Genomic DNA, 27399 nt, shown 5'->3' on the forward strand with positions numbered 1-27399 from the left:
AACTCTGGGAGCATCTCTCAGTGGAGGGAAGCACAATCGACAAAGATTATTCTTTGCACTGGTTTAGTCTTTTGTTGGCAAGGCTGACTGCCAGTTGTGGAAATAAGGCTGTGATAAGGGTGCAAGAATGTGTGTTTGGATTCGCACTAAGGAATTGCTTTTACCACCAGAGATTCAGATTTAGTAAACTGTCGGATGTCCTAAATGCAGGCTGAAGCCTATAGTGAAGGTCACTGACTTTGGGAGTAGAAAATTACATGGACACACACGGCTTGAACTTGATGACAGCTCTTCCTTCACCTTGGACTTCAGCCTACGTCAGTCCTTAGTCTTGGTGGATGAACTGAGTGTGGAATTCCTATGTATTGAATTTTCGGAATGTTTTTAGAACAACGTCCCTCTGTGCCCTCAGAGTTAGGAGTCAGAATAGTCAGAGGAATTTGTGGGCAATGAGGGGAAGCTGTATTGCTTGCCCTCCCAGGTCTAGTCTAGTGCTGAGATTTGGTGGTGAATTTTATACACACATGTGTGGTGAATTTTATACACACACACACACACATGCACACACACACACACACACACACGCACACACACAGATGAGAGGATGTTTAGGGCTCAACGAACCCAGATTTCTTCCCCCTCCATCTCTCAGGGAGACAAAGAACCTCCTTCCTGGGCCAAGGAGGTGCCAAGTTTTCTAGCTCGTTGCCCATATCCATCCCTCAAGCAGACATTGGTAGTGCCCCTGCCATGGGTCCCACCCCTACCCCTACTCTATTCCTGTCTCCTCCATTCATCGCCTGGTGGACTAGAAATGCTTAAAACTTGAAGTAGTGACATCTACCTGCGGTCATGTAGAGAGATGTGCAGTGTTAAAACTGAAACACACACACACACACACACACACACATTTTTCTCTTAGTTTTTAAATGTTTTAAGCAGTAAAGCACTCACCTTGCCTTCCTCCCCAGAATCTGAAACCTGTAAAAACTTTCCCCAAGCCAGAAGTCGGGATTCAGCTTCCTGATCTCTGGCAGGAAAGATCCACAGCTTTTCCTCCATGTCCTTTGTCCACTCTCAACCTCTCTAGTCTGGGTAACATCTGTGGATTAGTGTTAAAAACCACAGTGGAGAATGGCCCTCTGCAGGAAAGAAAAATAAGCAAATATACAGTCCATCTAAGGGTTCAGTAGAGAAAGAAATGTGTTGGCTGAGCCTATATCCCTCCTGGGAAGTACTAATCATAATTGACAACTATGGAGTAGGTACCATGCTAAGGACTTACACACACTGCCTCCGTGAATCTTCTCAACAGCCCAGTGACTTAGGAACCATTACTTTCCCATTTTACACAAAACAAAACTGAGGCTCAGGTAAGAGAAAGGCACTGGCTTGCAAGACAGGAATAAGGATTCGGTCCTGCCTCTGGCTGACTCCTAACCCTGCTGTCTATTTTGGGGGGAAGGAATTGAAACATAATCATGCTCTAACACACAGGAAGATTTAGGAAAAGATTGAGAAGTGCAAACTAGACCTGCATCCTTGACCATGGTCTTTAGTGTCCCCTGCTATAGACATTATCCACTGTCCCACGTTATGGTTATTGTTGAGAAAACCCAGGGATATAGGTTTGCCTTCTAGGTTTGATAATTCCTCTTGGTTTAAGAAATATGAAAACAATGACACATCTTCAGTCATCCATGTCACAAAAGAATTTTCCTTTGTTTGGAGTGGGGGGCTCTGGGGATGCAACTTTTTTGGGGGTGTCTTGGTTTATGCTCCTTACCCTTGACCACCTCAGCCCCTCGCCCTGCCCCCACCCCAGCTCCGTGGTGGGAGGGGGCTCTGATGTTTTCTAAGGTGGGTGGTTTTTCTCTTGGTCTTTCCCTTTGAGATGTGCGTGTGTGTTTGCGTGTGCCGCGTGTGTGGCATGCGTGTGAGTGTGTGCGCGTGAACAGCTTTGGATTCTGTTGGTTATGCTGTCAGCTGCAGTGTTCCGTGGGTCTGTGGTATCTGACACTATGGACATTAATGTACTCCTTGGACATTTTAATAAAATTTTTTAACAGTTCAACCTGCCTCCTGACACCTTCCTTCATTCATTTACTCAGCAAGGACTTACTGGGCAGCTATTATATGCCGTGTAACTGTGCTGGGTGCTGGGGAGATAGTGGTGGACAGAACAGATGTGACCCCTGGGAGGTGGTCAGGGGAGGCTTCTTAGAGGAGGTGAATGGAATCTAAAGGATGAATAGCATTAACTAGGCAAAGAAGGGAAGAAAGGAAGAGAGTTTCAGGCAGAGGGAAGAGTAAAAGTGAAAATCTTCTTGCAGAAGGGAACATGGTTCATTTGAGAAACAGCAGAGTCCATAGCGGCTGGAGCGGAGTGACAGAGGTAGACAGTGGAGGGAGATGAGGTCAGAGAGGCAGAGGATGGATCACTCAGGGCAATATGGGCTGTAATGAGAAGTTTGGGCTTTATTCTAAAGCAATAGTGGCAACAAACAACATAAACAAGGACAAAAGGTGAATGCCAAGCTTGGAAACAATTCTTCAAATCAGAGATAAAGGAATTTTGCCACTTTATTTATAATATATAAAGAGCTCCTACAAATCAATACGAAAAAACCCCAATAATCCAATAGCCAAATGGGCACAGGATATGAACAAAAAGCTCAAAGAAAAGGAAATACAGATGGCTCTTAAACTACAACATATGCTCAACAAAATAATACACAATTTTCAGATCACCAAGATACACAAATAAGGACATATAAATAAAAGGGAATAAACAAATAAATCTCACAAGAGAGGGGCCTTGCATATTTCAATGATGACAGTGTACCTGAACTGAGAATGATTTATGATTTACTCAACTTCCTGCATCTAAAGTCAAAGTGGAGGACAGTCAGCTTCATATAACAGGTGAATTGCAAGTGACAACCACAGTGAGATATTATTTTTCACCTATCAGGTTGGCTAAGGTAACAAGTGATAACACATGATGCTACTGAGGACATATGGACATAGGTAAGTACATCTGTTACTGATGGGCTATAAATTGGCCTCACCTCTAAGAAGAGTTGGAGATCACTAACAAAACGGCAAGTTTTGACCCCTTGATCAAACAATTCTTGCTATCATCCTCCAGTTATACTTGCGCTTATGTGATGACCATGGTACTTATTACTAACAGCAAAATATGGGAAACAATGTAAATGTCCACCATTAGGAGACTGATTACAAAGATGATGGTGCATCCAAACAGGGACTACTTTGCCAACCTTCAAAAGAATGCTGGTTGGGCTTCCCTGGTGGCGCAGTGGTTGAGAGTCCGCCTGCCGATGCAGGGGACAAGGGTTCGAGCCCTGGTCCGGGAAGATCTCGCATGCCACGGAACAACTAAGCCTGTGCGCCACAACTACTGAGCCTGCGCTCTAGAGACCGCAAGCCACAACTACTGAAGCCCGTGCACCTAGAGCCCACACTCCCCAACAAGAGAAGCCACCGCAATGAGAAGCCCGCGCACCGCAACAAGAGTAGCCCCCGCTCACCACAACTAGAGAAAAGCCCGAGCGCAGCAACGAAGACCCAATGCAGCCAAAAATAAATAAATAAATTTATAAAATAAAGTATATATGGCACACAAATGTTCATAGCAGCATTATTCACAATAGCCAAAAGGTGGAAACAACCCAAATGTCCATTAACTGATAAAAGGATAAACAAAATGTGATATATATACATATGTATGAACATTATTCAGCCATAAATATTATACTGAGTGAAAGAAGCTAGACACAAAAGGACACATACTGTAGGATTCCACTTATACAAAATGTCAAGACGAGGCAAATCCACAGAGATGAGAAGTAGATTAACAGTTTTCAGGGCATGGAGTGGGGAGGGAGGAATGGAGAGTGATTGCTTAATGAGTATGAGATTTTCTTTGGGGTGATGAAAATGATAGGGGTGATGGTTGAACAACACTGGGAATGTACTAAATGCCACTAAACTGAAGACTTTAAAATGTTTACAATGGTGAATTTCATATTATGTGAAGTTTTACAACATAAAAAATATATGTTGCATATTTTCATTTGTGTAGAAGTGGGGGGAAAACAATATATGCATGTTTGATTGAATGAATATAAAACATCTTTTGAAGGACATGTAAGAAATTTTAGATGTCTCTGAGAAGTGCACTGGGTGCTGGAAGACAGGAGTGAGGCATTTTTCTGAATAACTAGCTTCAGGAGTGGCTCTACCCTGGCTGCCATCCTTAGGTCTCCTCCAGGTGGACCCTCAGAGACCTGCAATCCAACAGTGCAGAGACCCAGCAGAAAGAGGGTTCCTTTGGTCCTATTGGTCCGTCAAAATCCCAGGCAGTCTCATTGGTCTGCCTGGGTCCATGTCCACCCCTGGACCAATTAGGGTTGCTCAGGAAGATGAGCCACAGCACTCGTTGCCCAGTGGAGTCAGCCCCTCTGACTCACAGAACGAGAGGAGGGAAACTTACATACACGAGGCAAAATCAGGATGCTGGAACCCATGGAAGGGAGAAAGGATGTCAGCAGGGAAAAGGCAGAATGAAAGAAATCTCATGCACTCATCTCCAGAAAAATGCCCCTACCATTCCTCTAGTCAAGGAAGCTAAGGCACAGCTGGAGCCCAAGGCAGTCTAACCAAGGGACCGGACCCTGGCTTCAGATGAGTGGTTGGCATCTCTAGGAGTTCTGTCCCATCTGACATTGAAGCATGAGCAGTTAACGACCACCCCACTCCTACAACCATATCAGACATTTATACTTTTTTCCTCTTCTCTCTTTCTTTGTATGCCCGAAACGAAACTTTCAATACTCCTCGGCCCACACTCTCCCTACCCCCACCTCCACACCCACCCCAGGGAAAATTTGCAACTTCTCTGCCTTCCTGATGCAGGAACTCAACACCCAGTTTCACACACTTCATTCCCAGGGGACTGAGAGGAATCGCTGGATTGGTTAGTGACCCAATTAGGACAGGGCTGAGAAGGGCCAGACCCATGGGAGGTGGCTCAAGAGACAGAGTGAGGGAACGACGATGGGGGGGGGAAGGGAGGGGAGAGAGATTGGGGATAGGGAATGGTCCTGAGGAATGAGAGGAGACACTTCCCAACTGAATCATCACCAAGCACCCCCAGCTGAAAAACATTTTGTCCACCAAAGTGCATTTTTGAAGTAACTACCCATGAGCTGTCTCATTTTCTCATTCATCAAAAAAAAAAATTTATTGAGCCCCTGCTGTACACTTCACACTCACTGGGATCTTAGAACAGCCTTGATACAGAGGAGGAAATAGGATCAAGGGTTTTGTCACTTGGTCATAGAGGCAGGATTCGAACCCAGGCACACCTGGTTCCAAAACCCACAGATGGGTTTCCTGGAGATGGATGTGACAATATGGAGGGCTCCAGGAGGGACCCCAGTGCCACTCCAGGCAAGACCTCGAAACTGGGGTCTCCAAAAGCAGGGGTGGCCTTGTTCATGGACAGTCTCCCTGAGCTAGCTGTTAACACTGGGGAGTTTGGGTCCTGACTTCTTAGCACAAATTACCCTTTAGAACATGGATTGCGTAGCACAAAGGGTAGGGGCACGCCAGAGCCTCAGTTTGTTCATCTGGGTGCTGCAAGGGTGTCTCGTGAACAGCTGTTGTCTGGGATATAGCTAGCGTGCAAACGGAGGATATCCAGCAGCTCCAGAAGTCCACCTGGGTCTGAGATGCTGCCTGGAGCTGGGCCCATCCGGTGAAGGGGCAGCCATTAAGCCCTATGGGGCACACAGTTCGGGCCCATGGTAAGAAGTTCCTGAGAACTGGGAAGTCAGTTGTCCTGGGGACGACGTTGACAGTCTCTATGGTGACAGTTTGGAGGGGCGGGCCCTACCGACAAGGGAAAGCCTAGGGGGACAGGTGTTCTGTTACCTCAGACACCGGAGTGTGGTCTCCATGGCAACAGCTGCCGGGGGCGGGGGGGTGGGTCCAAGCCGCTTGGGGGCGGAGCTTGGAGGGTAGCAAGGAGCTGAGGCACCCCGCGGAAAGGAGCAGCCTGTTTCCATGGTGAGAGCTGGAGAACCGAATGTTGGGTCACTCTCAGGACAGTTAGGGGAGGGGGTGGTCTCCATGGCTGTTGGTCAGGGTGAGGACAGTGGGAGTGAAGTTGTAGGTCTCTGGGGTGAATGTGGGTGAGATAGTAAACGTGCGGTGTCCATGGTTACAGCTGGAGGAGGGAGGTACTAACTCCATGGGTGTGACTGATGAAGGAAGGGCTGTGTGACTCTAGGTGACAGGTAGAAGCTGGGCTGGTCGCCTTGGTAACAATGGGAAGTGGGGCAGCTTCTCTCTGTAGTGAATGACATAGATTTTATGGGTCTCTGGGCCTGGGAGATGGTCTCTTAGGCGACAGCCAGGAAAGGGGCCGTCAGGTGAAGACGAATTTGCTCCCTCAGAGAGATACCTAAGGGATGGGCCACAGCTGCCAGTAATGCGAGCCAGCTGGGGCGTGTCAATCTGTCTTAACAGTGACAGACAAGGGTGGTGTCCCCTGAAACTGGAGGGGTGGAGCTGTTCTCCACAGTGACCTGGGGACACGGCCTGTTACTATGGAAACTGGGGGACTCGTGGGAGAAGGGGGGAGAATGGGAGTAACCAATCTCCAGGTCACCCTAGAGGAGAGGACAGGAGCCCACAGTCTTCATGTGACCATGGTGGCATGGTCAACTGACGAACTCTGAGGTTTCTGGTTTCTCTACAGGTGATAGGGAGGAGGGTTCAGTGTCCCGGTGACCTTAGGGGACCAGTCTTCAGTCTCCAGGCAGATGCATAGGACGTGTGCCCAGTCTCCTGATAATCCCGGGGGTCCAGCCTCCAGGCGACCTTGGGGGTAGTTCCAGAAGACCTCGCGAGACGTTTCCAGTGTTCAGGAGACCTCGGGTTCTGTTGGTCTCCAGTGGTTCTCAGAGGGTGTGCCCTGTCTCCTGGAGAAAGTTGGGAGAGGAGAGGAATCCACTGTCCAGGAGAGGCGGGGCTTGGTCGATTTCCAGGGGACTCCAGGGGACTTGGCTTCCGGGACTGGCCAGACTCTGGGGACCTCAGAGGGTGTGGCCAGGGTTTAAGGACCGCAGGAGGCCTGGTCAACTTTCAGGGCACCGCAGGGTGCATGGCCAGTCTCCAGGGGTGTGGTCCATCTCCAAGTGGCCGTAGGGCACTCGGCCAGCCGCCAAGCGCCCCAGCGGTCCACGGCCCGGGCCTAGACGCGCAGCGGGGTCCAGGCGGCGGGGTCTCGCGCGCCTCCAGCCCACCCGCCGCCTCCGGCCCAGCCCCAGCCCCAGCCACCAGGTGCGGGGTCCGGTGCACCAGGCGCGCGGTAGCAGTAGACGCCGAAGAGGCGGCGCGTGGCGTCAGGAAAGCCGAGGCTGCGCACACCTGGCCGGCGGCCGCCGCAGCGCGCGCGCGGGTTCACGATGGGGTAGCGTGCGCTCCCGTCCGCCAGCCAGCCTGCGGTGCAGCGGTCCAGCAGCTGCAGCTTCCACGCAGCGAACAACTGCCCCACCTTGGCCACGGCCGCTCCGCGCGCCGCGCAGGCGCGCGCTGCTCCCGCGAAGGGCACGGGCCGCAGCGGCTTCAGGAAGAACACGCGGCCTGCAGGGGGGTGGGGAGGAGTGGTTAGGGCCGCTCTTGGGACCCGGCTTCCTCAGGATTCAGGACACCCTCCCGCTTGCAGCCTAGGACCTCAGCCCCAGGGCTCAGATACACCCCCTCCCCTGAAGCCCGGGACCACAGCCTCGGCTAGAGCAGTGCTGGTGCCAGGCGATGTTTGATTGCCGTGCCTAGGCAGTACTAGGGAAGGGATCTCCTGGTTCGGACCCCCGAGGGCGGGTGTGGAGAGGAAGGACAGGGAGGGAGACCTGGGCGGAGTGGTAAAGACTGAGAGGGAGGGGTACCTGTGTGTGTGTGTGGGGGGGGGGTCTCATGCGCGGGGCGGGGCCCGGGCCAGCGGAGGGCAGGACCATCCTCCCAGGGGTGGAGCCTACGCACCCGGGAGGTTGGATGTGAAGCAGAAGGCGTCGTAGAGTTCCTCGGCGTTCTGGCGGTAGCCGTAGTTGCGCACACCCCCCGAGGCTCCGCCGCCAGCCCCGGCGCTCCCGGCCCCGCCCAGGCCGCCGCAGGGCTCCCGGGGCTGGCTCACCGGGTACTGCACCGAGCCGTCGCGCAGCCAGCCCGCGTTGCACCAGTCCAGGCCGTCGCGCCAGGCCGCGTGCAGCTGCTCAGCCGACGCCAAGATGCCGTCCTGTTCAGCGCACGCGCGTTGCGCCTCCGTGAAGGTCAGCCTGTAGCGGCCTCCACGCGGGTGGTAAGGGAAGACTACGCCTGAGAGGATACACGAGGGTCAGCTCGGACCCCCCAACTCTCACCCACCTGCCCGACATCTGTGGTGCCGCGTGACTCTTCAACCTAGACCTTTCAGGCCATCCCTCACTATGGCCTCAGAGCTGACCATGCCTTTCCCCTGTTCACACCCCTCATACTCGCTGTGCTTTAAGCTTAGGATTCACTTGACCCTCCCCCTTGACATCCTTAATCATGTCCACCTCCTTTCCACCACTGGAGACCTTTGTTTATGTTCTTTCCACCTTTCCACCTGTCGAACTACTATTCATCCTTCAAAACCCAGCTCCCACAACCCTCCTGCATTCAGTTCTACGTGCTTCTGACATTCTTCCAGCATTGGGACCTTCCTTCTTGTCAAATCCTGAGCCCAAAAAACTGACTCCCTGGGCTTCCCTGGTGGCGCAGTGGTTGAGAGTCCGCCTGCCGATGCAGGGGACACGGGTTCGTGCCCCGGTCTGGGAGGATCCCACATGCCGCGGAGCGGCTGGGCCCGTGAGCCATGGCCGCTGAGCCTGCGCGTCCGGAGCCTGTCCTCCGCAACGGGAGAGGCCACAACAGTGAGAGGCCCGCGTAACGCATAAAAAAAAAAAAAAAAAACAAAAACTGACTCCCTCACACTGGGAGCCCACGAAAGTTTGACCCGGGGCAAAGACCTCTTTGATCTCCAGCATTGTCCGGGACAATTCCCATTGGTTTCCCTTCTACCTTCAGTTCTTATAACTCGTCCCTCATCAGAATCACAGTCATCTCAGCTCACTAGCGTTCTGTGTGTCTGTGTTTGTGGGTTGGACCTTGGGGGTGCAGGTGCAAATGCTTCTCTCGGCAGGTGCAGGAAGGATCAAACAGGAGCCAGAGAGAAGAGCTGGAGCCTGACAGACTGGAGTTCCAGTCCTGGCTCTGCCACTCACTGGTATGTGCCCTGGTCAAGGCTCTAACCTCTCTGAGCCAGTTGCCCCTCTGTGAGTAATACCGTCTCCCTCAGGGTTTTGGGGAAAATTAAATGAAAGCTCGGAGAGCTCTTCAGCCAAGCTCCTGGCACATAGAAAACACCCAATAAAGGAGAGCTGCTTCTATTATTGTTGTTGTTTTTCGCTATTGTTGAGAAGTTCAGCAAGTGAGGGCTCTGAAATCTCTCTAGCATCTTCTGAGGTGGAGTGAAGAAGGCAAACCACATGGGAGGGAATTCTTCAGAGAAACCCTACTTCCCAGCTTCACAGCCAGCCAATCAGAGCATCCCATCTCCCAGGCACAGTGATTGGCCCATGGATAGGCAAATGACTCAAGCTGGGCCAATGAAGGACAACTCTGGGACTCTAGCTAGCACTCCTAGGAAATCAATTGTCAAGCTGGGAGGGTGGAAGCCTGGCACTACTTTTTGGTTCCATCAGGGGAAACTTGTCCAAGGAAAGCCCACCCAGGGAAACAGAGCTGAAGGAAGGGTTTCTGACATGATGTGAATGTCTGGATCTCTGGATCTCACTGTGCTTGGATCCTACCAAAGGGTTCCCCGGTGTCTTCACTATTGACATTTTGGACTGGATTATTCTTTGCCGTGGGGAGACTGTCCTGTGTGTTGTGGGCTGTTTACAGCATCCGTGGTCTCTACCCACTATATCACCACAACCTACTTCTAGATCTTGCCAATATCCCTGGGTAGCAAAATCACCCCAGATCAGAACCATTATCCTACCCCACCAAGCCGCTGAATTCCTTCAGGCCAACTTGATTTGATTTCTGTCCTTTGCGATACCCTCCTCTCTTCTCCCTTAGAAATGAGCCTCATCCTGCCCACAGGCTAGTCACCTTCCAGGTCCAGCTTGACCATGCCAGTGTCATCCTCCAGCTCGTTGGTGACCTCGCACTCATAGCGCCCATAATCCTGCAGCGTGACGTTTCGGAGAACCAGGGAGGCATCCCCGGGCCCATCGCCCTGCAGCTCAGCCCGCCCGCGGTAGCTGCCAAACGCCCGGTGCTGGGCACCCAGCGCCACGAAGACATCGGCAAAGGCCAGCGGGTCCACCACCTTGGTCCACTTGAGGCGGACGCTGTCGTGGCCGTGGGCGGCTGCCTCGTAGTGGTAGCGGCAGGGCAAGACGATGGTGCCACCCCGGTGGCTGACCACCTGTCCCGGCGCTGTCTGCACCACCACCGAGCCCGACTCCCCTTCTATGGGCAACCAAAGAGGGTTAAGAAGGGGTTCTAGGGGCGGGGCAGGGGAACCTGGGGAGGGGGACCCAGGGAAAGGGATGTGGGAAGAAAACTTGGGTGCGGATCCGGAGATCAGAAGGGTAAAGGGGCTCCGTAAGGGGACTAGGGAGGGGGCGGGGACTGTGGCCATCAGGACCGCCCAGCACCCTCCATCCTCCTTGCTCCATGCACCCTGGTGATCCTACTTGGCCACGGCTTCTGCGGGGCAAGATCCGCTTCCACGGTCCTGACTCACCCAGCACGTGCACGACCTTCTTCCGGCCGTGCTCCGCTTCCGCGGCGCCGGTGAGCAGCAGGACTCCCCATGCAGCTGCCCAGAGCGCCCCGCGACCGAGGGCCGCCGCCGGAGCACACACCTGGGGGCACGGTGCGCTCAGTGCAGCCTCCTGGCCTTTGTCTTTCAGAAGACTAACTCCCTGGCCTTCCTTTCCCGCGGCGAGGACTTCTTACATGCCCAGCTCCCCAGCCCAGCCAGGATCCCAGAGGACTCCCCCAAGGAGAAGGCTAGCAGACCCTCCCACCCACAGACCCTCCCACTCTCCCAGGATCTCACACACTTGCCCTTGGGCAAAGCGCACGCCCCTGGACTCACTCTCCCTTAGTTCTGCACGGGCAACCCACCTGACCCCCTGACCCCAACACCAGAGCCTCAGAGCCCCGCACCCTTCTCTCTCTCTCTCTCTTTTCTGGCCCAGGCCAAGGATTGGGGAGGAGGGAGGAGGGAGGAGGGAGGAGGGGCTGGAGCAGCGGCAGCAGCAAGGTTATCCGTGCGCCAGGAGACTGCAGCAAACCCGTGCAGGTGGGGGTGGTAGAGGCAGAGAGGGGGAGACACACAGAAAGAAGGCGAGAACGGGGAAAGAGACTGAGACAGAGAGAAAGGCAGGGAGAGATGGAGACAGAAGGAAAGTGTCACAGACAGAGGAAGGAAAGATGGAGAGGGACAGAGATACAAAGGGAGAGAGAGAAGAGAGTGCCAGAGGGAGACACGGAGAAGAGTAAGGAAAGATGGAGAGAGACAGAGATAGAGAGGGAGAGACAGAGACTGAAAGAGAGAAAGGAGAGAGAGCAACAGGGAAAGAGACACAAAGAAGAGGGAGATGGGGGGGGGGTAGGGAAAGACAGAGAGACTCAGAGAGAGGGAGAGTAAAGGGACCCCCCCCCAAAAAAGGGAGAGAAAAGTAGGGAGAGACATAGAATAAGAGGAGAAGCAGAGAGGGAGAGAGTGGGAGGGAAAGAGATACAGGTGAGAGACAGAGAGATGGGAGAGATGAGAAGGAGAGAGGGACTGAAGAGAGAAACACTGAGGGATGTAGATCAGAGACACAGAGACAGAATCCCAGAGAAGGACCTACCGAACCCACAGCCCGACTCACCATTCTGCCGGTGCGGCCCCCGACCAGCGGCCCCTATGTGCCGGGACTGCGCTCCCTGCACACGCAGAAAGGACTGGGCAGGTCCCTGCAGGCGGCGCAATCCCGGCGTCTGCCTGCAAGGGGAGGAGGGAGGTGGACGGTGGGGGGGGGGGGGCGTTAAAGGGGACGTGGTGGCGCCTGCTGGGGGAGAGGTGATGATGGGGACAGACGGAGGAAGGACTGCCCTGAACAGTGAGTTCAGAGCCAGGTACCAGCCTCCCTGCTGGCTGACTTTGGGCCACCAGAGGAAACTTTCTGGGTCTCAGTTTAACGCTCTTTGAAATGGAGGAGGGGGGAGCCTGATGGTGCCCTGCGTGGGCAGGGGGGCTGAGTAACCTGGGAAAGGGGCTTGGCTTGCACGCCTCAGTTTTCCCATCTGTCACTGGGTGACCATCAAAGGGTCCTGGGCCCCAGCAGCCAAAGGGTGCTCACTCTGCGGGATGCGGGCCCTACAACAATCACACACTCTGCAGAGGGACTCTGCCCCTCACTGTATGCCTCAGTTTCCACATCTGAGATATGGAGTGCTGGGTCTTTCGTGAAGATCTAATGGCTAGACATAGGTGCCTAATAAGTGTTGGTAAGGTCAGGGAGCAGGGGGATCAACCCCCTGACCCAGAGTGGTCTGGGCAGGAGTTACCCCTGAACCTGAACCTGCACTCAAGTTCAAAAATCAAACCAGGAGGCAATGAGCCCTTCTCCCAGCTTCTTGGCTGCCTCCCCAGCTTCAGTTTCCCCCAAATATAAGCCCGTCAGCCAGCAGAGGCAGGGTTATGGGCTCTGTGGTTGAAGGGGCTGGGGCTCGTTGCCTAACTCAGCTGCATCCAGGAGGCGTGACTTGGGACCAGGACATTCACCTCCTGCAGGCTCAGTTTCCCCATCTGGAATATGCGGTGAGATCCAGCATGTAGCATGTGAGGTTAGCCATTGGCCTGGTATATGGTAGGTGCTTAATAACCGTGCCACACTGTTCGTTATTATAGTTTATTGGTGGAGCTTAGACTTTGGACCCTTCTCTCCTGATTGTGCCCTCAGGCAGGTCTCTGGTCCTCTTTGAGCCTCAGTTTTCCCTACCTGGAAGATGGGGCTGGGCGCACCAACCAGAGGTAGACTTCTGCTGTCCGGCACCTCCAGCTCCTGATGACTATTCTGGCAGTGATGAGTGGGCCCTCGTGGGTTCGGAGGAGAGGGTCCCTTGCCCCTGCCCCCTGAAACACTCAGAGCAACATTTTATGTGTCAAAAGGAATTTTACTGAAAGGATCCATGTGGGGGATGATGGATAAATTCCAGGAAGGTGCCAGTGTGGAGTTTGGGTGAGGTGACAGCTGAGCATGGCCGTGGCCTTCTCTGCTGGAACACCTGGACCTTGGGGCCCCCCCATCCCACCCTGAAATCACCATAGCCAGGACTGAAGGCACCCAGAGACACACCTCCTGCCTCTAAAAAACCCAACCCCCCCCATTCCAGGGGCAGGGCCAGCTGGGTATGTAAACAGGATCTTGGGGAGTCCCACAGCCCCCTCAGTGCTGCTTCTCATGGTGAGCTGGGGGGCCAGGAAGCGGGCGTAGGAAGAAGGCAGGGCTCCACAGGCAGCGGTAGGCCAGCAGGTGAGGCCCCAGAGCATACAGTAGGTTGCACACGAAGAAGCTGGCCCAGGCATCCTCAGGCACACGGTAGGTGAAGGGCGTGCGCAGGTGCATGGAAGCACCCATGTGTGAGAACTGTGCCTGGTGGCCAGAAAGGGAGGATGGATGTCACAGACCAGGAGAGAGCAAGTCCCAGCATCACCAGCATCCCACCTTGGGGAGCTCAAAATGTCCGCATCCCTATCTCACTGGCTCTGCTGACCTACCTGTCTCCCCCCTTCAATCCATCTGTCTCTAAATAGCCCTGTCCCCACATGTCCTGTCTATCCTCATCCATCTATCTGTAAGCCTCTCCCCAGCTGTCTAACTAGAACCATCTTCAGGGTCTGCTGGACCCTGAACCCTATTTCTCTGCCCTGAGTCCAGCTCCTCCCCCTGGTCTTCCCCACCCCAGGCAGCCTTGATACAAATCCTCTCAATTCTACCCCTGATCGATAAAATAGTAATATATCTAATGGATGTCCTCCTAGTCCCACTGCCCTGGCCAGGACCCAGCCTTTATCACTTCCCATCAGAAACCCAGAAACATGCCCCCAGCTCTGACTGGGCCCTCCACTGCTCAGAAACCTTCTACAGCTCCCCATTGTTCTCAGCACAAGCCCCCAAGCCCAGAGTTCAAAGCCCTTAGCATCTAGCTGTCAATTTATCTTGTCTCTGCCTTTAACCACGTTATGGGACTCTAAATCACTGTCCCCCTCTGTGCATATCCTTATGCTGTTACCACTCCTGGAATGCCCTTCCCTGCCTGAAGAACTCATACCCATACATCAAAGCCTATGCCCCCGGGGGTGTGTGTGATGAATTGGGAGATTGGGATTGACATTTATACACTAATATGTACAAAATGGATAACTAATAAGAACTTACTGTATAAAAAAATAAATAAAATAAAATTCAAAAATTCAAAAAAAGAAAGTATTATCTTTCCAGAGCTAAAAAAAAAAAAAAAAAAAAGAAACATTTATTTGAAAAAAAAAGAAATGGAAAATTACAAAAAGAGTAAGTGGAAAAATTACTGAAAATGGTTTGGCAAGGTGGGTTAGACAATGTATGTACATTTTGTGGTTTGGCAGGATCACATTTTCTTGAGCAAAGACTCAGCATGAGGGCTGGGGTCATCTTTATGGACACAAACTACAACCTAGTTCAAGTGGAAGTCAAATTGAAGTTTGGTCAACTCTCTTAGCACAGTGTTAGCCAAGCCCTTTTTTTTTTTTGGTACGCGGGCCTCTCACTGTTGTGGCCTCTCCCGTTGCAGAGCACAGGCTCCGGACGCGCAGGCTCAGCAGCCATGGCTCACGGGCCCAGCCGCTCCGCGGCATGTGGGATCTTCCCGGACCGGGGCACGAACCCGTGTCCCCCGCGTCGGCAGGCGGACTCTCAACCACTGCGCCACCAGGGAAGCCCAGCCAAGCCCTTTTTTCTGTATAGGGGTTTAGAGTTCAGAAACCTCATGAAACCCAAAACATTCCTTCATGGAAATTTTCTTTGCTTCAGAAATTCTGAACAGTCCTAACTGGCTTGCTACCTAAAACTATGCAAAAAGTAAAATCTATGTTTAAAAGGAGTAAAGAAATTTTCTACACAAAGCCTTGAATATGCTTGAATGACTATTCTCCCTTAATAATAACCCTTTATAATTAGATAGTAATACACAAAATAAAAACAGAGAGTAGGATGATAGCTGGGGCTCAGCTAGATCAATCCAGTCCTTCTGGTTTACAATTTTAGAAGATTTCCCTCCTCCTGAAATAAGGTTTCCAATTTCTTGAACTTGTCAAGTTAGATACTTCCAACTTCTTTAATACCTCGGATACTGAGTATCATAAGGAGAAACATATAATTTTCAGATTCTTCCTTCACATCACATAGAAAAATAAATTACAGATGGAATAAAGAGGCAAATATTGTGTGTAAGAATTTTTAAAGCCTATGCATGAGAAAGCTTTTGAAATAGCAAAAATATCTCCAAAGCTTGACTTTAAATGTTGGTAATCAGAGGCTTCGGACTCAGAACACAGCTTCCAAAGCAAAATAGAGAGAAGAAAGAAAGCAAGTTAAGAGTAGTTCTTCTGCCTTTAAAGAGCTGGATGGGAATGAGACGTTCTTAGCAATTTTGATAGATGGCTGAGATTTTTACAGCACTCTTCTGTACAACAAAATTATTTTTGACAGTCATCGTTAATGAAACAACTAATAATATACAGAATAATATACAGAAGAGAAATAGACAATGAGTATTTTCTTTTATTGTACTTTGAATATACAATCATGCCGCAACAAAGCAAAAAATAAATAGTAAAGTACAATAGAGAAAAAAAAAAAAAGCCTATGCCCCCTTTTCTAAGAAATCTGCCCCCTCTGGAATCCTTCTCAGACTCTCTACCTCCCTCTATTCAGTTCTAACGTCATGGGGTTTGGGGTTTCTGTGTCTGGCTCTTTCTCCCCCACATTAGGGAATCCTGGGGTACTGAGCTGGGGGTGGAGCCTGTCAGGGGCCTCGTATCACCCTGCTCAGGGTGAGCACAAAAGCAATTGATGAGCAGGCAGAAACTTTCTTCCCTATGCACTGGCCCACCCCACCCCATTCCACCCCACCTCACCTGGCCAATGGCTCCAGCAAATACCAAAGTCCAGTCAGGCAGCCAGGAGCAGCCAGGAAAGATGAGGGCATAGATGGCCAGGCCATAGAAGGGCAGCACGTAGAACATATTCACCAGCATCTGGGGGGCACACAGCTGATGGATTGAGCGGCTGCCCCAGTTGAGTCTCCTGATACCCCTCAGGTGGTGGACCCAAGGAGAATCTGGCCAGCCTCAGACCCCACCCAAGACTGGGGCTCTCTGCACATCCTACCCTGTGCAAATTGCTCCTTTATTTCCCTTGGGTTTCCCCACCCATCCCACTCCCACACACTGAGCACACCCACCTTACTCCAGAAGTAGCATGTGACCCTGGCCTGGCCAATCAGAACACCCCAGCCCCCTGGCCATAATAGTCAGCTATGAGCATGTGATTTAAACTTGGCCAATCAGAGCCTGCCTGAGACTTATACTTAAGCTGAGGAATTAAGGGCTCACACTCCTCTGTGGTGGCTAAGTAGAAAGAATGGAAGCTTAGAGCTACCCAAGGCTGTCTCTGCCATACCACAAAGGCACTACCTGGGAGTGGAGCACATGTAAAGAAAACACAGTCTAGAGACAGAGCTAACCTTGAGCTCCTGGATCCAGCCATACCTGAAGAGAATGTCTATACTTTTTTGGTAGGACAATAAATTCCATTTGTGCTTCCACCAGTTTGACTTGTGTTTTTGGCACCTGCTTCAAAGGGGCCCAGGAGACCCCTAACCACGGCAGGACTGTGGCCCTCTCCTCCCATCTGCCCTCTCACCTGCACCTTCGGATAGGCCACGGGGTCCCTCAGGTATGGCTCATACTGATAGATGTAGACAAAGCAGGCATCCATGGGGCAGTCAAGCACCACCTGGGGCCCAGAGACAAACCAACAGCCTCAAATATCCCTCCCAGAGGAAGCCTTCCCCGGCCTCCCGGGAGGGGCCCATACCCCTTGCTCTGGCCTGCCCCAGCTTTGGTTCTCTCCTCTGGCTGAGAATCCACAGATATTTGAGCTGGGGAGAAGGCTACAGGGAATGGGGCTTTGTGATGGAACACTCAGGTTAGACTCGATGAACTTCCCTGGATGATCAGACGGGAGAGCAGTGGGCTTTTTGCACTGGATAATGAAGATAAAGGAGGGAGGGATTGGCTGGGGACGGGGAGTTGGAGGCAGGTAGGCTGGCCAGTGCAGACTCACCAGGCCTCGAAAGAGGGTGAAGAATGCAGCAAAGATGAGGTAGATGATGAGGGCCAGGTCAACTGGGCGCCGCAGAAGGCCCTTTCTTTGTTCCTCCTCCACCTGCCCCATGAGAAACAGCATGAGAAGTCTGGTATCCAACAGGCACTCAATGAAGGCTCATCCCTTCTTCCCTAATGACCAAGGAGATCTTTCCAAGGAGATAACGTCTTTGACCAGAAGCAACTCAAATAGGGGACATTCAGGCATTTGGCACAAGGCCTATCTGGGGGGCAAGGGACTCACCATGTTGGGAGTGCAGCAGCTTGGTGCCTGGGTCTGGTTGAAGACCCTCAAGCCAGCCCAGCAGGGGACCAGCAAGTAGGGGATGGTGAGGAAAAAGGAAGGCCTGATCTCTGAGTTGTATTTGCCTGCCATGGTAGGAGAGACAGGGTGTCACGCAGTGAGGATCCCCCAGGCCCGGCCGGACCCTTTAGCTGGGCCATGTCAGGGCACCTGGCTGGAAGCTGTGATTCACAAATGCCATCCTAGCTCAGCCCTAACACGTCTGACTCCCGAGTGCCCATAAGGTGATGTCCATGCTCCTCAGCCTGGCCTGCCTCAATTTACCTTCTGGACATGGCTCTTACACTTCAGCTCCCCCTAGAAACACCCTGGATATTCCTCTTGCACAGCCATCCCCACATCCCTGGCTGCCTTCTCTGCTCCGCCTAAGACCTACCTACGAAGGTTTCACTCTGCCTTCTGGATCCACCTTAAAATTCCCTTCTTGTGTCAAGAGCATTCGGGGCCAAGCCCCTGGGGTCAGGAACCAGCTAGCTGGGGAGGAAATGGAATGTGCTTCCGCTCCTCCCAGAGGAAAATGGGGGGGGAGGTGGGGAAAGGCTGCTGGCTTAGGCTCTGAATGGAGAGGCATGTGGTGGGGAGGAGGTTGCCCTCTGCAGACATTGGAGAGGGCATGCAGGACCCACTGGGAACTTCCAGACACAGGGCAGTGACCCAGCCCAAGGAGACGCGACTCCTCAGAGCCAAGTCCTTACCAAGGATGTTTCCTGGGAGGAACACCAGAATGCTCATGACGAAGGATCCCAGCCAGTAGAGTGCAAGGTTCCGGTACCTCTTCCTGGGCAGGGGATGGAGGGGTGACAAGTAGATCCCTGTCCCCCAGTCTCAGAGCCCCCGACAGGGTCCAGAGACCAATCTGGGATCCCCAGCTCTGGATCCCTTCAGTGTCACCCAGAACAGAAGGGACAACAGGAAGTTGAATGAGGGAATGAACAGTCAGATGCTCTGTCCAAGGACAGTAGTGTCTGCCCAGGCACAAGGTGGGAGAGAAGAGAACCGACCATCACTGACACCTGTGATGTTCCCTGGATCCTTCTCCTGGCCACTCCTGTCTAGAGCCCTAGAGAGGCTTCCTGATTTCCCCTACAGATACTTCTGGCTTCATCCTGACCTGGGACCTCCCACCTAAGGACTCCACCTCCTTCCCAGGGTCCAGGTGCCACCCTGCCCACCCCACGCACCTTTTACGGATGGCACCAGCCATGGCCAGGTAGAGGAGGTAGTGAACAGTGCCATCCCAGTAGCAGATGAAGACCCCGTGTGCCGTGCGCAGGTACGGCTCACCCTACAGGGGCAGGTGCAGGGCTCAGACGGGCAGTAGGGCTGCGGGCATCCCAGACAGCTCCCTACATACCTCCTTGGTGTAGAACGCCATGAAGCTCCCCGTGTAGCCATCTTCCTCGAGAGCGATGAGGAGGTCCACCACGGAGGTGAAAGAGAAGACTGCGAACACTAAGGGGAGAGTAGCAGGGCATGGGCAGGGTGTGGACGGGGCACAGACCACGTGTGGGCGGGGCCTGAGACTGCAGGTCGGTGACCGGCCACCCAGTTTCCGGGCAAAGCCTCTGCACAAACCTGCTCCCAGGCCCCACCCCACAAGTCACACGACCCACAGCCCGCCTCAGAGGGAGGCACAGTCCCTGCCTTTAGGGGTCCCCAGGCTGATGGGAAAGGTGCTGTCCCTGCACTCAGGAGTCCCAAGACAGAAGGGGGAGGCCCCTTGAGGTTCCCCAATCAGTAGGGGTTCTCCAGTCTCTGAGGTTCTCCAGTCTGATGAAGGCCCTTCAAGGGCTGCCAGTTTGATGGAGGAGGCCCTTGCCCAGTTCTCTTCCCTAAGACCCTCCCACCAACTCACCGGCAAAGAGTGGGTCATAGTAGATGTCACTTCGGGACAAGCTGTATATAGCCAAGAAGAGCAGACCCAGGATCAGGGCGCTCATCCACACCACCCCCAGGGGGCTGTGGAGAGGAAAACCAAGTCAGGGAGGCCAGGCCCATTCTGAGGTCCTGCCCCACCCTAGGGCAAGAGCAGACTCCAGGAAGCTCCAGGTGAGGAGGCTGAAGCATCTGTCCATCCAGGAAAGCCATTCCCTGAAACTCCCCTTTCCTAGCACCAGGCTCTTGCCCCAGCTGTTTCCCTCTTCTGGAAACTCCTTCCAAAAGTCTCCTTTCCACTTGGCAAACTCCTACTCATCCTTCATGGCCCATCTACATTGCTCCTCCTCCAGGGAAGCCCTCCCTGACTCCTCAGAAAGGATCATTGCCTGACTTGGGCCAGGCACAGAGAGAGCATCTGTCAACACTTCTGACTATATGATTTATCCAGTCACTTGCTGATGTGTGTGACAGTTTGCTTGCTCTGTCATTCAACAGCTCCAAGATCCTCTGTGGCCAGTCCCAGTGCCCACACCTGCCAGAGGGTCTCTAGTGCTCAGCTCTGTACACCTCATGATCTGAAGCTCCTGACTCCTCAGGTAAAGTCCAAATATTTCCATCAACTCCACCCCACCCCTGCCCTGATCTGTCCCCATCAACCTGATAAGGCAAGTCAACCAGCTGCAGAGATAACAGAAGCCAGGTCTCTGGGCAGCCCCCAACTCTTGGCAAACCAAGGCCAAGGGTGGGAGGGTGGGAGACATATCCAAGGTCACACATTCCCCCCCCCACTCTCTCCAGGCCCCGACCTTCTCCTGAACCCCTCTAACCCCTAGGATCCCCATTCCTAGCCCCATCTAACCAACATGACAATTATAGTAATCACATGAGACCACACCAGCGTCTTGGCACCCAATTTGTAATCCCAAACTGTAACTATGGGATGAGCTCTAGAATTATGTTCATTACACAGTGAAGAAACTGAGGCTCCTGGGGCAACCTGGCTCACTCAGGGTCCAGGGGGATGGAGCCAGGAATTTGTACCCAAGGAACCAACTCCACAGTCAAGACTCCCTCTACCCCATGTCTTGGGTTGCACTGGGTTTGGGAGTGTGAGGGGCTTGTGGTTGCCTGGTACCCAGTAGCTGGATCCAGAGGGTTGAGGCCTAGGGTTAGGAGATAGGGAAGGGGAGGTCGAGGTATGTAGGGGAAACTGAGGCTAGGGACAGGGTGGGCCAGCCCTGAAGAGAAGAAAGTCCCAGGCCTGAGACAGGCAATGGAGGGACAGTCTGGTAGGGGTGGTGCTGCAGAGCGTGTGTGTGGCAAGAGCCGGGTCACTGGGGCATTATCTGGGGCAATGCTTTGACCCTTGGGGACTCTGGAACCTGTGCTGGGCACCTCCCTGGGAAAACACCAGAAACCCTCCAAAACCCTGCCGTGTTAGGGGCTCTGCTTCTCAAAGTCCCTCCTCCCCAGGCCCCAAACGTCCCAGGAGCGCCCCCACCTCCACCACACAGCTCCGGGCCTGCTGGAAGGCGATTTCCGGTCGGAGGTGGGGGGGTTCTTCTGACCCAGCCCCTGTCCTCGCGGGCCGGAGCGGCGCGGGGCCGCTGGGCTCGGGGGAGTCCGCGCATCCTCCATCCCGCCCCCTCCACACCCCAGCCCAGCCCCGCAACCCCCGAGGAGGCCGCCCCGGCCCCTCCCCGCACGCACTACGAGAGCGCCGAGACGTGGTTGACCGCGTAGGACAACGGGAGAGCGCCCAGCGACAGAACTGCGACCTTGCCCGCCAGCGGCGGGATGTCCATAGCGGCGGTGCCGGGACCCCGGCTTGCTTTCTGCGCGGCGGTGCCTCTGGGCGCGGAGTTGCCAGGGACCCAGCCCGGTTCTGCCCCGCCTTGCGCAAAGGTCGCCCCCGCCCTGTGACTGCCCTGCGAGGCCCCTCCCTGTCGCAGTGGCCCCTCCCCGCCTTGATAGCCTCGCCGGACTCTGCGCTGTCCCCAGTGGCAGTCTCCGTCGCCCAGCCGGTTTCCCTCTCTACTAATGCTAGAATACGATGCCTCAAGGATGCTTCCGCTTCTGCGTCCTGGAGGCCACTTCAGTCTAAGGGAATTCGTTCCCCGGGCCTCGTTCTGCACCCCTTTCTTCACCCTAAGGCACAGGCATCCTAGCCTCGACCTCGACCCCGAAGGGGGACCCTTTTAACTCTTCACATTCCACAGACCTCCCTCCAGCCCAGGATCAAGTGGGCATTGTATGTGCGCGCTGACAGAGGAACCTCATCCGCTTGGGTGCAGAGTTCCCTTCAGTGCCCTCGGATTTGAGTTTTCATGCGGTGGCCAAAGACAAATTTAAATGTGTCCAGGTGTGAAGTTTTAACTGGTCCCGGGGGCCAACTCAAGGCAGACGGTCAGGGACCAGGGTTGGGGACACCTTGAAGGACTCCATGATTCTCTGCTGTGTTCCTTCCGTGTAGCCTGAACCCCTGCTCATGTGGGCGGGGTCCAAGAGGTGGCTGAGATTGTAAAGTGGGGATGGAGTCAGTTTGGTGAGGAGTTTCGTAATGGTGCTCCTGGCAGGAAAAAATAGCTCAGGCTTGGGGATGAGCAGCAGAAAGGAGGCACTGAAGGCTGGGGTTGGTGGTGGGGTCATGGAGCAAGGTGGGGTGGGCTTGGGAGCGTTCTGAACAGCCTGGAGGAGGCTGGGCTCCATTCGGGGACATATGCAAGGGGGCAGGGCTGGACCAGGGAGGGGGCTGCAGGGTGGAGAATTAGGAGGCAACTTTTTGTCAATCCCTCCAAGGAGACTTGGATTCTTGCCCACGTGGTATTTGTGGGTGCAGGAAACAGGGTGATAGGTGCCCACCTGTTTCCTGCCCTAGGGCGCCCAGTTTTTTTTTCTGGCCGTGCCACGTGGCTTGTGGGATCTTAGTTCCAGGGATTGAAACTGGGCCACAGCACTGGACCACCAGGGAATCCCCTGGGGGGAAATTCTAACCCTCACATCCCCGCAACTCCCACCAGGCCCAGCCACCGCCTTCTCCATGGAGCAGTTGGGTCCCATCTCTGAGCCTGGGTGACAAGATGATCTTCTGGCCACTGACCTGAGAGCCTCCTTCCCCAGGTGCCTGTTGCTCACGCGTGAAGCTCAGGTTTCTCTGCGCTGATCTGAATCTCCAGCCTCATTTCTTGACTTTTCTCAATTCTTGTGGTGCCAATACGCTACATGCCTCTCTCCTATCTGCAATATGGACCCTCTCGTATTTCCTCACCCCTTAAAGCAGGCCCCAGTGTCCCCTCCTCCAGGGAGGTCTCCCTGCCACTCCAGCCCCACTTCTCCCCCTGGAGGGCCAGGGGTGTCTGGTGCAGCTCTGTCTACGGGTCTGGCCTCGCATCCTGTATCCGGGAGATACCTGCACACCCACACAGCATTTGGAAGCCTCCTCTTCCAACTGTCCCCGTGGCTGGGGCTAAGGTCCGTGGTCTGAGTCTGGCGAGCCTTCTGGTCACTGAGAATTAAATGGAGGGCTGACCTTGACTTAGTGAGGTGTTTGGGGCCGAGGCCCAGGGTTCCCCTCACTGGGACCTCTGGCTGCCCAGACCTATACGCTTGTGCTCAGGACTCTGGCTCCCCAGGGCAGGCTCCACCTCACCCCCTTGCCCTGCCCTGGGTACAGCGTCCATGGTGGGGAAACAGGGTAGTACGTGTCATGCCAGCCAGGGGTTTGCTGCTGAGACTTCCAGACCCTGAACTCCCTCACTGAGACACCCCCGAGGCCGCCTCCACCATAGGTCCCACTCCCTCTTTATGGCATTTATCAGTCTCAGATTGTGTTAGGGGTTAATGGCCACAGCCCCGGCAGACTGTGGGTGCCCAGGGGCAAATCCCATCCATGTGATTCACAGTCAGTGCTCAGTGTTTGCTGAATGACTGTGTGAACTGCAGGCTGGCCCAGGAGCCTGACGCCAGCTTGAGTCCTCAGACCCCATAAGCTCACAGGGGTTGAGCAGGACCTACTGGGTCCGTGTATGAGGCAGGGGGATGAGAGGTAGGGGCTCCTCAGTTTGCCAGGCCCTGATACTCCAAGCATGGCTCACAGATTTCCGAGACCCTGCCCCGTCTGCTCACTCAGCAGCTGCAGTTGCACAAGATCCCCAGGTGGTTTCTGCACAAGTGTGACGCACAGGCTCTGGAGACGGGGCAAGCTCTCCTTGGTCTGGGCTACCCACTAGGCTCCCCTCCTCCAGGAGGCGTGTGATGTCTTAGTACAGTGTATCCGTCCCTGAAGCTGTCCCCCAAAGGCACGAGCCCTAGGGACTCGTGTGTCCACTATACCTGTAGGACCCAGGGCAGCTAGGCTAGCCTGGGCTGCAGCCATCACTAGCCAGGTTTGTTGTGCGTGTGTGTGTGGGGCCCCGTCAATGCCACCTGTCAAGAGACGTTGAGGGGCACAGGTGTGCCCTGGGTCCACCTGCCTTGTGGGTCTGAGGGAGGAATGGGGCCTGCCTGGAGACCCCTCCCAGCCTCCTTCTGCAGTGCAGTGCGCTAGGCTAGGAGGGGAGTCCCTGATGCTCCTGGCCCAGGTGCAGCCAGGTCTTGGCCAGCTGGCCGCCCCTCCCCTCTCCAAAGGTCCTCCCCTCGACTCCAACCCAGGCCGATGGGGGACCCCACGAGCAGACAAGAGGCCCAGGTGGTTTTCCAGGATTCCTTGGTGCTGGGCAGCCTTCAGAGCAGCATCCTGTCCCCACCTGTCCAGCCTGGCCCTGCTAAGGAACAGGAGGGGTTTCTGGTGATGGCAAGACCAGGCTGCCGTGGCAGGCAAGCACCGGGATTTTAATACACAGCACGACACTCGCAACAATGGGAAGGGCGGGCAGAAAAGCAGGCCGGAACATTCCACAGTCCAGGAATGGTCGGTCTTTTGGAAAGTACATTTGTGCATTTTTCCAGAATACTCAGTAGTAAGGCCGTCTGGGGTTGTTCTGTGGGAAGCAAGAAAGATAAAAGGGGAGGTGGTTATGCTGTGCTAAAGGGAGCTAGCAGTTCCTCCCGTCTAGAACCTAGCGGGGGCAGCTAGCCCACATCCTCTAGAAGGGAGGGCAGGCTTTGGGGAGGCGAGGCAGGCTCGAACAAGGTGGAGAGGTGGGGTGGGTCTGCTGGAGGGCCTAGCCGGACTGCGGAAGGAGGGACACTTCTGTGACCAGCACCACCACCCGCCTACAGCGGAGGAACTGCGGCGGCCCAGCCACAAGCAATGCGGGGGGATAGGGACACACGCACCAAGGGGTTGGGCCGGAAGCGGTAGGCCAGCATCATCCTCTTGCGGAAGGCCTCGTACTCGTCATCTTCCTTGGAGAGCTCGGCTGGCCGGTCAATGCCAAAGCCAGCACCATCTACCGTGGTGGTGCCCCTGCATTGGGGCAACGGGTGGTGTGAGCCGGGGAGCAGGCTGGCGCCAGCAAGAGGGGGGTGAGGGACCTGAGCTTGGGGCAGGGAGGCTTCACCCGCCCTGGCTGGGCTCAGCAGCAGCACCCCAATGCAGCTCAATGTGGGGGCTATGCTGGGCTGGGTGACATCTGTCTGGGACACTCCTGGCACTGTGGGAAGGTAGAGAGCCTAAGACGGCCCAGCCACCAAAGTCCAAATCCCTGACCCCCAGCCCAGTGACAGGGCTGGACCCAGGCCCTGGGCCTATGTCTCCGTGTGGGACTTCTCCTCTCCCCCCTCCCCCCTGGCATTGGAGGTCACACTCACTTATTGACTGGGTTCTTGATGCCCTGGCCTTCTGAGCCCAGGCCATCGCCCTCCTTCCAGCCCATCTTCATCAGCATCTGGTAGCCGATGTTCTCTATTGTCAGCTTGAACTCCTTGTACTCTGAGTAGTCAGGCTCACGGCCCTCCTGCAGGGGGAGGAGGTAGCCGTCATCCACCAGGGCTGCAGCCATCCCCAGTCCCAGCTCTGGCCTGAAACCCCAACCCCACATGGCTTCATTGGCCGCTGGGACCACCTGTCCACCTGCCTCCCCACCACTAAGTCAGACTCCTCGAGAAGAGATCAAGCTGCCCCTTCTCAGAGGCCCCAGGGCCAGAAGCAGTACTGAGCTCCCTGGTGGCCAAGTCAAAGAGGGCAAGGTGACAGGTCACACAGGCCTTGTCTACCATGAGAAAGATTAATGGTTCACCAGTGAAGAAAAATCCCATGTTCCAAGAGCAATTTGTTACACAGAGTGCTAAAAAGAGTGCTGTGGTCACATGAGGTGACCATCACATTGGTGAGATTATGTGGTACAAAGCAGTTTTAAAAAAATCCTCAAAAGACTATGTGGAATGTTCTGTCGGCCTTCTCCTCTTGAGCATGAAAGCAGCATGGGAAGAACAATTTCACTCTGGAGAGCCCAACACATGGGGGCGTCTGCCTGAGAAATGCTTTGCCTGTAAACTGCATTTAATTGGCTCCACTGGAAGCAGAATTTCCCTAAAGCCCCAGCAAATGTCTCTAAAGCGGCAGTTGAGATGCTATTTGCTAATTCCCTACACAGATGGCACCTGTCATAAGCAGGTGCCACCCGTGGCAAGAGGGTCCTACCCCTCTTGTGAGCGAGCGGGCCCGAGGCCACCGCAGGTGCCTGCCACCTGAGGAGGCTGCAGGAGGGGCTGGGACACTGCGCAGGCTGCCTGCTAGACAGGCTCACAGCAGGGGCTGGTGTCTGGGGCCTCTCCCAGCCTACCTTCAGGGCCTTGAAGGTCTCCATGAACTTCTCCAGCTCATCGGGTGGCAGAAAGTCTCCGATGAAGTGTTTGCCCCGGCCCATCTTCGTCAGCTGCTCCGCCCATTCTGCCCAGAGATGGGGTAAAGGTGAGAGGAGGAAGGAGGGTGTGGCAGCCCCACAGCAGAAGTATGAGTCCCGGGGGGAGTCTGGGGCCATGGGGAACGAGGCGGCTGGTTGAGACCTCGAGCCCTGCTCTCCCACGCAGCCCTTGTGTACCGTGTTCAAACGCCAGTGAACACTCAGAGGACCATCCTTTTGCCACTGAAGAAACAGGCACAAAGAGGCCAAGTCTCTTGCTCAAGGCCTTCCAGGCTGGATAGGTGGCTTAAGACCCCAATGTGGTGTCTCCAGGCACTTCCTGGGCCGGTGAGTGGGCTTCCTGAGCCCACAGCACCCTGAAGAAAAGGGCAGCCTCCACCCCACCCTGTAACTCGCTCCGTGGCCCACCCCGAGTCTTGTCCATCTCCATGCGCCGCAGCTGGTGCTCCCAGGTGCCCAGCTCGCTGTCCACCTCCTCGTCGCTGTCGTAGCCATGCTGGTGCTGCTGCAGCGCCTTCTCCCACAGCAGCTGCATGTCCTGCATTGCTCGCTTGTGCTGCATGATCATGTCGTACATCTGCTGCATCTGTGGGCGGCACACGCCAGTGAGCAAGGCCGTGCCCTGTGCGTGCAGGAAGCTAGCCCCCTCGCCTCCCCTGTGCATGCTGGGCACCCCTTTCCCCCCCTCCCTGGAGCAGGCACAAGAGCAGGGCTCAGAGCAAGTGTTTAGGAAGGCACCGAGTCCTGTGTCAGGACATGCCCTGGGTTCCCTGAATCTCTATTTTGAGCAGGAAGGACCCCCGGCCTGGAACCTGGAATATCCTGGGCACCATCACTGTGGACCAAATGAGGGCGACGTGGGC

General features: G+C 54.6%; 3 protein-coding genes across 3 annotated transcripts in view; all 3 read right to left on the reverse strand.

The window, feature by feature from the left end:
• Positions 1-7285: 7285 nt before the first annotated feature.
• HAPLN4 (hyaluronan and proteoglycan link protein 4) lies at positions 7286-12011 on the reverse strand. Its single transcript, XM_065873797.1, has 5 exons — positions 11988-12011; positions 10871-10991; positions 10231-10593; positions 8074-8406; positions 7286-7677 (listed from the first exon to the last, which is right to left on the reverse strand). Exons 1-5 carry the CDS (start codon positions 12009-12011, stop codon positions 7286-7288), a joined length of 1233 nt encoding a protein of 410 aa, XP_065729869.1.
• A 1273-nt stretch (positions 12012-13284) lies between these two features.
• TM6SF2 (transmembrane 6 superfamily member 2) lies at positions 13285-21633 on the reverse strand. The gene is made up of 10 exons (XM_065874706.1): positions 21441-21633; positions 19708-19811; positions 19207-19304; positions 19034-19137; positions 18548-18630; positions 17793-17917; positions 17508-17609; positions 17085-17177; positions 16298-16417; positions 13285-13775 (listed from the first exon to the last, which is right to left on the reverse strand). Exons 1-10 carry the CDS (start codon positions 21533-21535, stop codon positions 13569-13571), a joined length of 1131 nt encoding a protein of 376 aa, XP_065730778.1. The 5' UTR covers positions 21536-21633; the 3' UTR covers positions 13285-13568.
• Positions 21634-24510: 2877 nt separating this feature from the next.
• Positions 24511-27399, reverse strand: part of SUGP1 (SURP and G-patch domain containing 1) — a 29536-nt gene continuing 26647 nt past the window's right edge. The window contains exons 10-14 of the mRNA XM_065873299.1: positions 26945-27122; positions 26456-26562; positions 25482-25627; positions 25008-25137; positions 24511-24709 (exon numbers count right to left, since the gene is read on the reverse strand). Coding sequence (XP_065729371.1) covers positions 24683-24709; positions 25008-25137; positions 25482-25627; positions 26456-26562; positions 26945-27122 — 588 coding nt within the window. The 3' untranslated portion in view covers positions 24511-24682. The remainder of the gene's footprint in view (positions 24710-25007; positions 25138-25481; positions 25628-26455; positions 26563-26944; positions 27123-27399) is intronic.

This window comes from Phocoena phocoena, chromosome 3 (genome assembly GCF_963924675.1).
Source record: "Phocoena phocoena chromosome 3, mPhoPho1.1, whole genome shotgun sequence".
NCBI lineage: Eukaryota > Metazoa > Chordata > Mammalia > Artiodactyla > Phocoenidae > Phocoena > Phocoena phocoena.